Raw genomic sequence first — 15,925 nt, 5'->3', positions numbered from 1 at the left:
ATAGCAGTAGTCCATAAGAGTGCACCAGAATGGTGCTATAGCAGTAGTCCAGAAGGGGGCACCAGAATGGTACTATAGCGGTAGTCCAGAAGGATGCACCAGAATGGTACTATAGCAGTAGTCCATAAGGGTGCACCAGAATGGTACAATAGCGGTAGTCCATAAGGGTGCACCAGAATGGTACTATAGCAGGTGCACCAAAATAGTACTATAGCGGTAGTCCAGAAAGGTGCAACCAGAATGGTACTGTAGCAGTAGTCCATATGGGTGCATCAGAATGGTGCTATAGCAGTAGTCCAGAAGGGGGCACCAGAATGGTACTATAGCAGTAGTCCATAAGGGTACACCAGATTTGGTACTATAGCAGTAGTCCAGAAGAGGGCACCAGAATGGTACTATAGGTGCACCAGAATGGTACTACAGAAGGGTGCACCAGAATGGTACTATAGGAGCAGTCCAGAAGGGGGCACTAGAATAGTACTATAGCAGTAGTCCATAAGGGTGCACCAGAATGGTACTATAGCAGTAGTCCATAAGGGTACACCAGATTTGGTACTATAGCAGTAGTCCAGAAGAGGGCACCAGAATGGTACTATAGCAGTAGTCCAGAAGGGGGCACCAGAATGGTACTATCGCAGTAGTCCAGAAGGGGGCACCAGAATGGTATTATAGCAGTAGTCCAGAAGGGGGCACCAGAATGGTACTATAGCGGTAGTCCAGAAGGGTGCACCAGAATGGTACTATAGGAGCAGTCTAGAAGGGGGCACTAGAATAGTACTATAGCAGTAGTCCATAAGGGTGCACCAGAATGTTACTATAGCAGTAGTCCATAAGGGTGCACCAGAATGCCACTATAGCAGTAGTCAATAAGGGTGCACCAGAATGTTACTATAGCAGTAGTCCATAAGGGTGCACCAGAATGCCACTATAGCAGTAGTCAATAAGGGTGCACCAGAATGGTACTATAGCAGTAGTCCAGAAGGGGGAACCAGAATGGCACGGTCCAGAAGGATGCACCATAATATTACTATAGCAGTAGTCCAGAAGGGGGCACAAAATGGCACTATTGTAGTAGTCCATAGGGGTGCACCAGAATGGTACTATAGGAGCAGTCCAGAAGGGGGCACTAGAATAGTACTATAGCAGTAGTCCATAAGGGTGCACCAGAATAGTACTATAGCAGTAGTCCAGAAGGGTGCATCAGAAATGGTACTATAGCGGTAGTCCAGAAGGGTGCACCAGAATGGTACTATAGCAGTAGTCCATAAGGGTGCACCAGAATGGTGCTATAGCAGTAGTCCATAAGGGTGCATCAGAATGGTACTATAGCGGTAGTCCAGAAGGGTGCACCAGAATGGTACTATAGCAGTAGTCCATAAGGGTGCACCAGATTGGTACTATAGCAGTAGTCCATAAGGGTGCATCAGAATGGTACTATAGCGGTAGTCCAGAAGGGTGCACCAGAATAGTACTATAGTGGTAGTCCAGAAAGGTGCACCAGAATGGTACTGTAGCAGTAGTCCATAAGGGTACATCAGAAGGGTACTATAGCAGGTGCACCAAAATAGTACTATAGCGGTAGTTCAGAAAGGTGCACCAGAATGGTACTATAGCAGTAGTCCATAAGGGTGCATCAGAATGGTACTATAGCAGTAGTTCAGAAGGGGGCACCAGAATGGTACTATAGCAGTAGTCCAGAAGGGGGCACCAGAATGGTATTATAGCAGTAGTCCAGAAGGGTGCACCAGAATGGTACTATAGTGGTAGTCCTGAAGGGTGCACCAGAATGGTACTATTGGAGTAGTCCATAAGGGTGCATCAGAATGGTACTATAGCGGTAGTCCAGAAGGGTGCACCAGAATGGTACTATAGTGGTAGTCCATAAGGGTGCACCAGAATGGCACTATAGCAGTAGTCCAGAAGGGTTCACCAGAATGGTACTATAGGAGCAGTCCAGAAGGGGGCACCAGAATAGTACTATAGCAGTAGTCCATAAGGGTGCACCAGAATGGTACTATAGCAGTAGTCCAGAAGGGGGCACCAGAATGGTACTATAGCAGTAGTCCAGAAAGGGGCACCAGAATGGTATTATAGCAGTAGTCCAGAAGGGTGCACCAGAATGGTACTATAGGAGTAGTCCAGAATGGTGCACCAGAATGGTACTATAGCGGTAGTCCAGAAGGGTGCACCAAAATGGTACTATAGGAGTAGTCCAGAAGGGTGCACCAGAATGGTACTATAGCAGTAGTCCATAAGGGTTCATCAGAATGGTGCTGTAGCAGTAGTCCATAAGTGTGCACCAGAATGGTACTATAGCAGTAGTCCATAAGGGTGCACCAGAATGGTACTATAGCAGTAGTCCAGAAGGGGGAACCAGAATGGCACGGTCCAGAAGGATGCACCATAATATTACTATAGCAGTAGTCCAGAAGGGGGCACAAAATGGCACTATTGTAGTAGTCCATAGGGGTGCACCAGAATGGTACTATAGCAGTAGTCCATAAGGGGGCACCAGAATGGTACTATAGCAGTAGTCCAGAAGGGGGCACCAGAATGGTACTATAGCAGTAGTCCATAAGGGTGCACCAGAATGGTATTATAGCAGTAGTCCAGAAGGGTGCACCAGAATGGTACTATAGGAGTAGTCCAGAATGGTGCACCAGAATGGTACTATAGCGGTAGTCCAGAAGGGTGCACCAAAATGGTACTATAGGAGTAGTCCACAAGGGTGCACCAGAATGGTACTATAGCAGTAGTCCATAAGGGTTCATCAGAATGGTGCTGTAGCAGTAGTCCATAAGTGTGCACCAGAATGGTACTATAGCAGTAGTCCATAAGGGTGCACCAGAATGGTACTATAGCAGTAGTCCAGAAGGGGGAACCAGAATGGCACGGTCCAGAAGGATGCACCATAATATTACTATAGCAGTAGTCCAGAAGGGGGCACAAAATGGCACTATTGTAGTAGTCCATAGGGGTGCACCAGAATGGTACTATAGCAGTAGTCCATAAGGGGGCACCAGAATGGTACTATAGCAGTAGTCCAGAAGGGGGCACCAGAATGGCACGGTCCAGAAGGGTGCACCATAATATTACTATAGCAGTAGTCCAGAAGGGGGCACAAAACGGCACTATTGCAGTAGTCCATAGGGGTGCACCAGAATGGTACTATAGCAGTAGTCCATAAGGGGGTACCAGAATGGTACTATAGCAGTAGTCCAGAAGGGGGCGCACCAGAATGGTACTATAGCAGTAGTCCAGAAAGGTGCTCAGAATAGTACTATAGGAGTAGTCCAGAAGGGTGCACCAGAATGTTACTATAGCGGTAGTCCAGAAAGGTGTACCAGAATGGTACTATAGCAGTAGTCCATATTATATGAATATATCGGTCTCCATATTGGACCTTTATGAAGATTAGCAGATGTGTACAATGCAGGTGCAACATGTCTATAGATCTGTATTGTATACCTGTCTGATGAGCTTGATAAATTTCCAATATGGAGACCAAAACGTTAATATGATTTAACATCACGTGAGTTGATAAAACATGAATGTGAGAGAGGGGTTGTATGCTGCCCCAGTGTTACAGTATGTGCCTAATGCCAACTTATGAAGTCCCCAGTGTGATTCCTGGCTGTGTGCCGCTGGGGAAATGTATATCTCTGCAGCCATTTACAGTACAATGGTTGGAATTTTTTATTTAAAACAAATGACACTACAGATGTGTCTGCATACGCCTATCCTCATCTGTCCTCAAATGGCGCCAAATCTCCCCATTTGGTGCACCACAGACTATACATACACTAATGCTCACCTCTCCTTAAATGGCGCCAAATCTCCATATTCGGTGCACCACAGACTATGCCACTTAGCCGCGCATGTGACATTTAAAAAAAAAAATGTACCTAAGGGCCGTATTCAATTAGCGGCGATAGTATCAGCCAATTATCAGCTGATTTTTCAGCGTCATTATCGCACCTGCGATAATTTATTAAATTTTTATATTGAGAAACAGGATAAAAGTTTTCTCCATCTCAGACCTGGAGAAAAAAAAAGCAAAATTCCTATTTTTGCCTAAAATTGTGGGGATTTCTTTCAGAACCCTTTGGACCCCCCTAATGATAAATTACCACTACATTTTTTCGTAAGTTGCGTACTTTGGCGAGGAATGACCGCGGACATTTTTGGCGTAATAAAAACCCATTGATATTGGGTTTAGAGTATTGGGTCTGGTTTTTCAGGGGGCCATATGGAGGCGACAAGTGGTTTAAACATCGCACGTGGCCACAGCAGGCGTGTTTTTAAATTTGTTTAAAAAAATGCCTGCTGTGGCCATGTGCGATGTTTAAAACACTTGGCGCCTCCATACAGGTTCTGAAAGAAATCCCCACATTTTTAGGCAAAAAATAGGCACTTTGCTTTTTTTTTCTCCAGGTCTGAGATGGAGAAAACTTTTCTACTGTTTCTCACTAAAAAAGTGCAATAAATTATCACGGGTGCGATATTACAGCAGCTAATTGAATACGGTCCTTAATCTGCTATTTTATACCAACTCCTTTGTGGCAAAAATGCTAATCCTAAGTACAGTATTTAGGGCCTGAATCAGAGTTGTACGCTATGCCGATGTTTTCGTAGGTGAGCGATTATCTCCGTCGGCTCATATGTCACACCGTGCGTGCGTCAAGGTACATTACCGTAGTCACTCACAGAAAGTATTTATACCCAGTTTGATTGACAATCAGGGAGTGTTTGGGAGAAGGTAACGGGGAATATCGGCTAAACACGCAGGTGTGACGCATCCTTGGTCGGCGAACCCTTATGCAAGAAATATGGCTTCAGCGTCTCCGTTCCTCATAGAGTTTTTCAGAACTGCTAACATTGAAGCATCTGCGACCGATGCTGCGTCTTTGTACGCAGGTGCTTGGATTTATGAAGACTCCTGTGTGCGCCTCAAAACATCTACCAGCAGCTGTGAAATTTGCATATTATCGCATCGCAGCTGTGTACACATTTGCAGCTTCGGTGACCTTAGCGTATATCTCTGAAGCAGACTCTTACTACACTTAGAATTAAGAAATAAAATTTGGAAAAAAGTTCTTAAACACCATCGCTACCCATGGCGGACCCTCTAAGTCACGCCAGGCGTCTCGTGCCATGTGGTGCACAAAGGATAGGTGTATGAGGACACGTCTGTACCTGATTACATCTGCATGGGAATGATCAGGAACAACCATAACACTGATTAACAAACAAGAGAATCTGTTCTTCAGTCCAATCCCAGGCAAGGTATTGTCTATTGTTTCCTGCATAATTAATATTTCCATTGTTAACACTGAGCAAAGTTTTATAATTGACCAATTAGATTAAAGTACTGTAATTCCGGGAATATTGTCTCTGTGCAGCCACAGATGTGGATGCATGCTTTAATATCTTTTTAACGCCAGTAGTAAATATGTACTGAAATTTGCACATTATTAAACTTGGACCTAAATGACCATAGGGTGCTGCAGTCTTATCTTCTGATATATTATTTTGTATTTATTTGCTTTTGTCTGTATCTTGGACAATGTTTCATTTTTCGATGCTTGTATTTTATTTGCAGCTCTATAAAACCTTTTATGGCGTTTTGTATTTTCATTCTGTAATTATCTAGAAATGAAGTACAGTACCGTATATACTCGAGTATAAGTCAACCCGAATATTAGCCGAGGTACCTACTTTTACCACAAAAAACTGGGAAAACTTATTGACTTGAGTATAAGCCTAGGGTGGGAAATGCAGTAGCTACTGGTAGTTATCCCCCCCCCCTGGTACTGCCCCCAGTAGTAATCCCCCTGGTAGTGCCCCCAGTAGTAATATCCCCCCCTGGTAGTGCCCCCAGTAGTAATATGCCCCCAGTAGTAATATCCCCCCATGGTAGTGCCCCCAGTAGTAATATCCCCCCCTGGTAGTGACCCCAGTAGTAATCCCCCCCTGGTAGTGCCCCCAGTAGTAACCCCCCCTGTTAGTGCCCCCAGTAGTAATATCCCCCCAGGTAGTGCCCCCAGTAGTAATCCCCCCCCCCCCTGGCACTGCCCCCAGTAGTAGCCTCTCCCATTACCTACTGCGGGAGCCGGAAGATGGCTCCCGCAGTGGGAGCAGCAGCAGCCGATGAGAGTCTGACAGACTCTCATCAGCTGCTAATTACAACAAGCACACAGCTGCCGTTGCCGGCGGCTGTGTGTTTGGCACTGTGTAGTGCTGACCGAACTCCATCCGGTCAGCGCTACACACGCGGTGCAGCTGTGTCACAGAGACACAGTCTGCACCGCGGCCCGCTTGGTACGCAGCTGAGTGAGGCGCCCTCCAATATGTGGCGCCCTACTCAGCTGCGTAACGGAAGAACCAGCCCTGGTCCTGGAGCATCATTCGAGTATAAGCCGAGGGGGGGCTTTTTCAGCACAAAAAATTTGCTGAAAAACTCGGCTTATACTCGATTATATACAGTATATTAGTTTTTAATGCATAATGAATAATCAGTAGGAAAACAAGGTACAGACTAATATTAAGGGGTATATTTACTAAAGTGAAAGTTTTTAGAAGCGGAGATTAGCCCTTAACAATCAATCAGATTCCAGCTATTATCTTCTAGAAGGTGCTAGTTAAATGTTAAGTAGAATCTGATTGGTTGCTGTGGGCAACATCTCCTCTTCTAAACACTCTCACTTTAGTAAATAAACCCCTAAGTGTACGCCTTACCCACTCACAGAAGGGACGGACATTTTGTGGGAAGAACCTGTCTTTATGTGAGTCAGCGTACAGTCCACAAACCTAAGTGATCTCAGGACTGATATTCGTCCAGCCCATAAATAGGCTTCCGCTAGGTGTGTAGGCAATAATACAGTCTTACACATGTTTAATATATTCTATGATATCACATTGTAGAAATGCACCCAAAATAGCTTGCTGACCACCCATGTATAGTTATATACTACCACTTTCATTATAAGTAAATACTATGCTACACTGTAAATCTTACTACAGGTGCCCTGAGAGTTAAGTTTGCATTGGGGCCATAAATAATGTATTCACCAAGTGACGCTTGTAGAACGTGAAGTGAATCTGATCCATTCATGGTTTTGTGTGTTTGCCTTGCAGCATCCATTTTTAAAACTAGCCAAGCCTCTTTCCAGCCTGACTCCACTGATCATAGCAGCAAAGGAAGCCATTAAGAACAGCAGCCGCTAGCTACTTTGGGCATAAGCTGTAGCCTCTACGTAAGAACACAAAACTCAGCAGAATCTGAAAACCTCATCCCCTCACACAGCAGGATTAACGAGCTAACCAGCCACTGTCATCAGGAGACATACCATGATGCACCTACTTGTGTCTTCTTCTACCTGCCCTTTTGGAATCCTTAAACTCAATTTTTTTTCTTTGCAAGTAGGAACGGGACTGCAAAATTCAACCTGGTACGTTAGAAAATGGTGCTGCACATCCACATGTTGATCTGCTGCTGAGACTCTCCATAGATGGGTTGTACTTTCATAACGGATAAATCATTTTCTGTCTGGTTTCTTCTTTGCTTTGTATTAAAAAAAAAAAAAAAAAATCAGAAAAAAAAATCTTTCTGCATTTCCAAATATGCAGCAACTGTAACAGGTCCAAGGATCTTTGTAGACCTCAAAACCCACTTACTTTACTAGTCTTACCTTCCTGTTTTCAGTACAGGGACTGTTTACTTTAATTAGGGTACACTATTGCATGTGAGGGCATCCATTCTCTGATGGGAAGGTATAAGGTGTGTCTGATGGAAGATAGCTGTAAGGACAGATAGTAGATCACAGAACGCAGAGACCGTAGCACTGTCAGAGCAGAAACATACTCTGTGCCACCCGGCCGCCCTCCCCTGGCAGTGAAGAGATTTATTGAGTGGATCCATGGTACAAATACTCAGTCTGTGATAAAGGATATGTTTATTTGTATGTCTGCTTATTACACTGGCAATGTTACCCCTACAGCACTGTGGTTTGCAGCCAAAAAAAGATTAAGTAACCATTAAGTTTTGGATATTATTAGCTAATGAAAGGACATAAATATTGAACCTGTTAGTAAAACACAGTGGAGCCATTGTGTAGTCTGTACTGCAACTGAAAAAGCTGTTTGTCCATTCTCTAGGAACAAGTGATCATATACCTGGGGCTGACCTCAGAAATACCAGTCAGGAAGGGCTTCAGTGATGTCACTGCTTCCTAGGGAAGAAGGGGGCATGTACATGGTTTCAGCCCACAAAATGTCTGCCTGTATTGGGTGAAGGCCACACGTGTTCTGGAAGGGACAACTAATTCCAAAATAGAGATGTGTAATTAGGTACCACTATGCTGGTGGCCAACAATAGAAATGATGTACTGTTGTCAGGCTTATAGTGTTTGCTCAGTGGCTGTAATTGTAGTGGTACTGGATTTACATTATAAGTGCCCTTAGTAAAGAAATCATTGGTGCCATGGTGGTTTTGCCAGATGGTGGGGTCTTTTGTATAATGACAACAGTTGGAGATAAAATGATTGAGCCATTGTCTGCAAGGGGTGTTATTTTAAGTATATGGGTGGACCTGTACTCAAAGAAAAAGGGGATCAGGTTGACTGTTAAGCCGCTAGATGTACATAATATGGGCCTAATACTAACTAGATAAGCTAAAGGAATAGAAGTCTTACAGAAGCGTGCAATTCATTACTCTTGTCACCTAAGGTTCACTTAGTGGCTGTACCTAATACATCCTTGTTTTAGGTCTACAGGGAGTGCTGAGGTAGAGGCTACAAAACCTTAATACATTGGCTATAGTTAATATGTTAAATGAAGACACATGATCTCAGAAACTACTGCAAGTGATTGGATGTGCTTGGTCCTAAAGAGAAACATACATTTGTCTGAGGCAGTGTAGAAGTTGCGTGAAAATCTGTGTGTTACCTGTAAAGAGAAGATCTAAGGCACAAATGATTAGTATTTAGGCAATCATGAATAGCCTGGCCATTTAATAAGTTGCCCTCAGATGTGTGGTATGTGACTACCACAATCCTAAATCGTGACTGGATTATGATAGTGGGAACATGTAAAGTGCTCTTGGTGCATACTAGAACATCCTTGCATTGCGTCCGACGTATTTATTATTATTATAGCACAGGTTGTGAAAGTGATGCAAGTGCTGCATCTTTGCCAAAAAATATATATATTTATGTATCGTGTTCCTTTACAATGGTGAAGCGTAGTTTTCTCCAGTCTCATCAGGCTTCCTCAGTGAAACCAGTGTGGGGTAAATCTTTCTGGTGGTATGTATGATATGGTATTACTGACAGATCTGAGACACTGCTGTGTTTTACGGCTCCAGAAGAGGATTTGGAATGTAAAGGTCGTGAAGGGGTGGGGAGGGTTTAGGAGGCCATATGTCTAGCTTCAACTGTGAATACCCTCCACAGGACATTGACACGGTGTTATGGACCCTTTTGAGATGATCACTAAAAGCACATAGATATACACATTTCATATTCAGTAAGCATAAAAATCCCCATCTCTTCACCTAATATAAAGAAATATTACGAACATTTTTTCCAAGAGACAGCTCAGCATATGTCCGTTAGAAGGCATCTATGTTGGCGTACACCGGAGGAGGACTTTCACTAATAATTTGTGGACTGCACCCTCATAAACATTGGTTCAGTGTACAATATGCCTTCCTGCCGGTACTCTGTAATAACAGGAGCACAATCCTTTCCGCTCCAACATATAAGTGTACATTTGTACAGCAGATTTAGAACCCGCAGCCCCTCTCCTTGGTGGCTATGATACAAAGTCTATGGTAATAATGAAATTGGTTATTCAGTTATTTAATTGCTTGTACTTTGAGAGAGGTAACTTAACATTTACTAACAAGTTTTATTAATGAATTGAGTGATAAATGTCACTGTGTATGATAAATAGTGTCCAGCCAATCAGCTCCCAACTGTCAACTGTTAGAAAAATTACAGTTAGGAGCTGATTGGCTGGATCACCATTTATCATACACAGTGACATTTATCACTCACTTTGGTGATAAAACTCATTAGTAAATGGGGCCCTAGTCTGCTTTTCAGAAAAATGTATAAAGGAAAAGCAGAATCAGTTGACTTCTAGCCGAAGCGTCACTTGGTGGTGACACCCAATGCGGCACTTACCAACCCCTTGCACGCACGATAGGAGGCGTGACCTTGTACCAGTGAGGCCATGCCTCCGTCTATGTGCCATTTTGGGAGCGTGATTGCGTCATGCTCCTGTTTTTGTCACGCTGGGGCCTTGCCCATCGTTCCGGGAGCTGCTGGGAAGCCCCCAGCCTCTCCCAGTATGCGCTCATCATCTCTGCAGCTCTGCTCGGTGACACCATCCGAAGGGGCAACACCAATATAGCAGAGCCGCTCTACTATTTTGGTGTCACCCGCTTGTATGGTGTCACCCGGTGCAGCCCGCTCCCCACTACTGATGCCACTGCTTCTAGTTTCTACTTACAATCCTGTAATGATGGTAATTTCAGTATGTACAGTAATCCTTATACCCATATCTGACTGATATAATACAATGGGGGAGTTTTATCAAAGCTTGAAAAAATATAAAGTGAAGAGAGATAAAGTACCAACCAATCAGCTCCTAACTAACACTTTACAGACTGTATTTAAAAAATTTCAGGGGCTGTTTGGTTGGTACTTTATTTCTTCCGAGCTTTGATAAATCTCCTCCAATGTCACTGGTATTATGTTCTATATTTTATTTAAAAAAATGATTTCCTGTGTTATATGTTACTTGTCTGCAAATCTTTGGGCCTGAACATGTGATCATTTTGTTGTTTTGTTTTTTAAGCTATTTACTCTTCTCCTTTTCTGTTACTGTTTCATCCTCCTCTGAATTTTTCTTGCTGTGTTTCTGATGTGCTTTTTTCTCAGATTGGAATAGAAGCAAACAATACTGCCGCTTACAAAACGCAAGCAAAAAAAACCCACAACAAAAAACGTGTTCAATGCTATAAGCCAATAGTGCTCATTTGTCCAGGCCCTTAAGATGAATTCTTTGTCAGTACTGTACCTGTGTGACAGATGATAGTGTACTTCAGCTGTATACGACTGTTTGTATATAAGAGTTTAACACAGTGGTCGCCAACCTTAATTGGGATGTGAGCTACTCGAGACAAATTATACCTCCTGAAGAGCTACTAAAATATAGAAAAAAAAATCTGGTTAATAACCAAACAATTGAAAGTCATTTAATGACAATGAAAAAAATGTTTCATAGAAAACAACAATGCATTTAATTAATAAAGTGATATATTTGCAATTTGTAAATAAAGTTTAAGCACAGGCACATTTTACTGTTCATTATCGGCTCCAAGGAGGAAAGTGCAGTAGGGGAGCAAAAGATATAGGCAGGGCTGCTGTGTGATTTTCCGGGAGGGCTGAGCAGGAGTCACTTGCGGTGTTTATCATGTATTGTGCCGGTCCACCGTAGCGTAGACACCATGGGTGGAACCACAGGGAAGCAGGTCAAGCGATCGTATCGGCTATGGCAATCACTAGACTTGCTTCCCCGTGGCTCCACCCACGGCGTCGATGCCACGGGGAAGCATGCATCAGAGGTCACTTCCACCTCCTGGGCTCCTAGTTGACATGGCAGTTCTGCAGCTAGACAAGCTACCCTCCTAGTTGACATGGCAGTACTGCAGCTAGGCAAGCTACCCTCCTAGTTGACATGGCAGTACTGCAGCTAGGCGAGCTGCCAATATTAATACTGCAAGCTACCAGTAGCTCACAAGCTACGGGTTGGAGACCACTGGTTTAAAACCATGCAAATATCATTTAAAAGCACTTTTATTACAGGGTTTCCTATAAATGTGGCACAAATGCTTTTTGTTTTTGCATACAGGGAAATACTGCCTGTTATTGCATGTACAGTAGCACACAAATATAGGACTAGTGCTGAGCTAGGCTAGGAAGTGCCCCTCAGAAATCCCAGTTTCCACTTCCTGCAGTCATTGGTGTACAAATAATGGTTGCAGGGTATGTGGTGCACTCAAGTCCCTGAGTCATGGAGAACCCACACCACACCCACTGCATCCAGTGAAATATACCCATACCACACCCACTGCATCCTGTGAATATACCCACACCACACCCACTGCATCCAGTGAAATATACCCATACCACACCCACTGCATCCTGTGAATATACCCACACCACACCCACTGCATCCAGTGAAATATACCCATACCACACCCACTGCATCCTGTGAATATACCCACACCACACCCACTGCATCCAGTGAAATATACCCATACCACACCCACTGCATCCAGTGAATATACCCATACCACTCCCACTGCATCCAGTGAAATATACCCATACCACACCCACTGCATCCAGTGAATATACCCACACCACACCCACTGCATCCAGTGAATATATCCACACCACACCCACTGCATCCAGTGAATATGCCCACACCACACCCACTGCATCCAGTGAATATACCCACACCACACCCACTGCATCCAGTGAATATACCGACACCACACCCACTGCATCCAGTGAATATACCCACACCACACCCACTGCATCTAGTGAATATACAGGCCTTGTGACCACAACTGAAGAAATCACTGGGAATATGCACATGCAGAGTAGACTGGGTACTGAACACGTTAGATAAAATGCCTCTGTCTGCAGTACAACATGGTTTTATAAAGGTGCAGAATAGCACCTTCTAGCTGTATTCAGTCCTAACTTTAAATGAGTCCCATAATGTTTTATTTCAGCAGGATAAGACAATGTATGCTTTTGAGACAACTCTTACAGCAGTATATAATGGTTTTAGCCTTTTTGATGCTATTCTGTGTGAAGAGTAACAAAAACTACGATCGTTTTCCTCGATAGGTAAAATTTGATATCCATTCCAATAATAAAAAAAAGAAAAGACCAATCTCCATTCTAGATGAAAATGCAGAAGTGGTGACACAAAAGCAATATTATATATAGTGAGCCATGGGCATCTGCCGCTTTACCAAGCATCTCCCCCCCTTCCCTGTTGTCGGAGGTGACATCTTTCTGGTGATGTCTTTGGAAAGATGGTGTATACACTGAAGTTTGCAAAGACTGGCTCAGTGCCAGAGCATTTGCTATTTCCTGTGCAGATGCCAACTTGCCGAAGATATTGTCAGACAGACGGCGCAGCTGGCAGCAAGTTAACTCTTGGGCTCGTGTGCACCACACACCCTGCATGTATTCTAGATATGCCACTGAGCTGAGCGTTGTTATCAGGGCTGGATTTGTATCATACTAGTCTACCAACATTTTTAGGAGACTCCCGATTACCATATTTCCTTAGAGGCAGTCCACCTTCCTGAGTAAGGAGTGGGGACAGGTCTTGATCAATGTATTCATGGTGTATCTTCTTATTATGACACAGGACCCACAGCACGATGCTGTGGAGCTACTAGAAAAATTGTATAGTCAGAGATTATGGTCCTCATTTAGAGTTAGGAGTAAATCCATCTACTTGGTACACCTTAGCAAAACCATTCCATGTTGTACTGCGGGCAAGGGCTAGTGGAAATGTAAAATGTGTGCACATATTTATAGTTGGGAGGTGGTGGGTGTCCTAACTTACATCTATATCACAGTGTTAAGGAAACACTGGCAACATTTTCTCTGCATACAAAACAAAAAAGAGACACTGGCATTAATAGCAATTTGCTCTCTTTAACAGGAAGTGTAAATGAGACCTTACATCGGCAGGACAAATGGCAAAACTAATGTGACTATCAATAAAATTGGTGAAGTTTAAAGCAAAATGAAAATGTTAGAAACAGGTGATGCTACCGAGGGTAATCCCACCTTGTTATGGAGGGGTCTCTAGGCAAGTGCAAATATTAAATCTAATCCAGGGACAGCAATATGCATTAATCCTTTACAGCAATGTGCTGCGTTACAGGCGGATTCAGGGAGCAAAATACACACAGCTGAAACATCACTTGCATAACCAGGAATTAGGGACACGTGCAGTTACTAAATTGCACTACTGATCTTGCAGAACTGTGACTGTGAAGAACTATTGGTGAGCCAATAATCCGTCATTAGTTTTTAAAATTTTAGCCATGTCACATTATAAAAGTGGATGATACATTTTATATAGCAGATTTGAATGGGAAAAATAATTGTGTAATAAGAACTATGTGAACGTGCGGCATCGTACTGAGCCAAATCTGATTCACTATAAATGGCAAATAGTACAGTTGCTTATTCTGGAATTCCAGTAATGTAGATACCAGTTTGCCCAATGGTTTATCCTTTCACAAATGTTTACTCTTATAAAAATGTCAAATCCTATCTCATGTCCTCCAAATATGTCTGATGTTTTGCATTATCCTGCAGGAATATAGCTTCTCTGTATATCAGATGGGAACAGGACTGTAACACCTGGAGTTCTAGTACTACAATAGACATTGCCACAGAACAGTTTACCTGGGAACACATCAAGAAAAATATATATCAGTGGGTACTCTCTCTCTCTCTCTCTCTCTTTTTTTTTTTTTTTAACTCTGTGATTTTTTTCCAAATTTTTACTTCCAACAATAGAAAGCAAAAAGCAGGTTAAGGAAATTAAGAAAAATCTGGTGTTATAAATATGATATATTACCATTGTCTTTCTGAACTGTAACACATTTGCTGTACATTCCTCTTTTTTTAGGGTGTGTTATCTGTAAAATACAAAAAATGTGTAGTGAAATCATTCTGTAACTTTTTGAGGAAAAGATTTTTTTTAAACTGAAATTAAGTTATTTATGTTGAGTATGCGCTGAGAATACAAAATGGCCTGAATACCTCAGTGTGTAATCTCTCTTTTCTCTCTTTTTATTTTTTTTTTAACAAAATCATTTGCATTTTATTTTGAGAAATTTAAGTTAATTTAAATTGTGGTTGAAGCAATAGAAAATTGAAATATGGATTGTGCATGACTGTGTCTTGAGTGTAAAAAAAAATATTGCAGTTTGAAATCTGGACCTGCAGTATTGTGAATAAAAGTTAGAAATGCTATGGTTCGGGGTATTAATTTCTGGAAATGAAATCCAATCTGAAGTTCTGGCTGCTGTCACAAAGTAAAGATGACTTAAAGGAAGATTTATCAAACCTAAAAAGGACAAGAGGATGTGTTGACTATAGCAACCAATCAGATTATAGCTATCATTTTTCTAGTACATTCTGTAAAATGATAGCTAGGATCTTATTGGTTTCTGTGAGCAACACATCCACTTGACTTCTTTAGAAGATTTGATAAATCCGTCCCCCCGTCTCGTAAAGATAAAACAAAATGGAAAAAAATATGTTATAAAAGAACTTTATTAAAGAATTGAAGCTACAGTATAAAATACATTTATAAAATAATCTTGCAAATATATTTTTAACATTGCATAAAAAATGACTGTAAACCTTTAAAATAGGCAATCAGAAATGCTAAGTTGTGCCTTCATATATACAGGTTGAGTCTCCCATATCCAAAATGCTGGGGACCAGGGGTATTTTGGACAACGGAATATTCCGTATTTTGGAATAATTGCATATCATAATGAGATATCTTGGGAATAGGACCCAAATATACACACAGAATGCATTTATGTGTTATATACACCTTATACACACAGCCTGCAGGTTATTTTATACAATATATTCAATAATTTTGTGGCTCAAACAAAGTTTGTGTACAGAAATGAAATTCATTTATGTTTCATATACACCTTATACACACAGCCTGAAGGTAATTTTATACAATATTTTTAATAATTTGTGCCTTAGACAAAGTTTGTGTACATTGAACCATCAAAAATCAAAGGTTTCATTATTTCAGTCATGCCAAAATGATTCCGTATTTCGGAATA

The 15,925-nt window shown here is 42.2% G+C and overlaps 1 protein-coding gene across 3 annotated transcripts in view; it reads left to right on the top strand.

The window, feature by feature from the left end:
• Positions 1-9,905, top strand: part of PAK3 (p21 (RAC1) activated kinase 3) — a 247,733-nt gene extending 237,828 nt beyond the window's left edge. For all 3 annotated transcript variants that reach the window (XM_088482922.1, XM_088482920.1, XM_088482921.1), the window contains one exon: positions 7,138-9,905. In XM_088482922.1, coding sequence (XP_088339048.1) covers positions 7,138-7,227 — 90 coding nt within the window. In that variant the 3' untranslated portion in view covers positions 7,228-9,905. The remainder of the gene's footprint in view (positions 1-7,137) is intronic.
• Positions 9,906-15,925: the final 6,020 nt, after the last annotated feature.

Source organism: Taudactylus pleione, unplaced genomic scaffold, assembly GCF_031769625.1.
Source record: "Taudactylus pleione unplaced genomic scaffold, aTauple2 ptg000296l, whole genome shotgun sequence".
Taxonomy (NCBI): domain Eukaryota; kingdom Metazoa; phylum Chordata; class Amphibia; order Anura; family Myobatrachidae; genus Taudactylus; species Taudactylus pleione.
The sequence above is the reverse complement of the archived record's forward strand: the minus strand, read 5'-3'. Positions and strand labels throughout refer to the sequence as shown.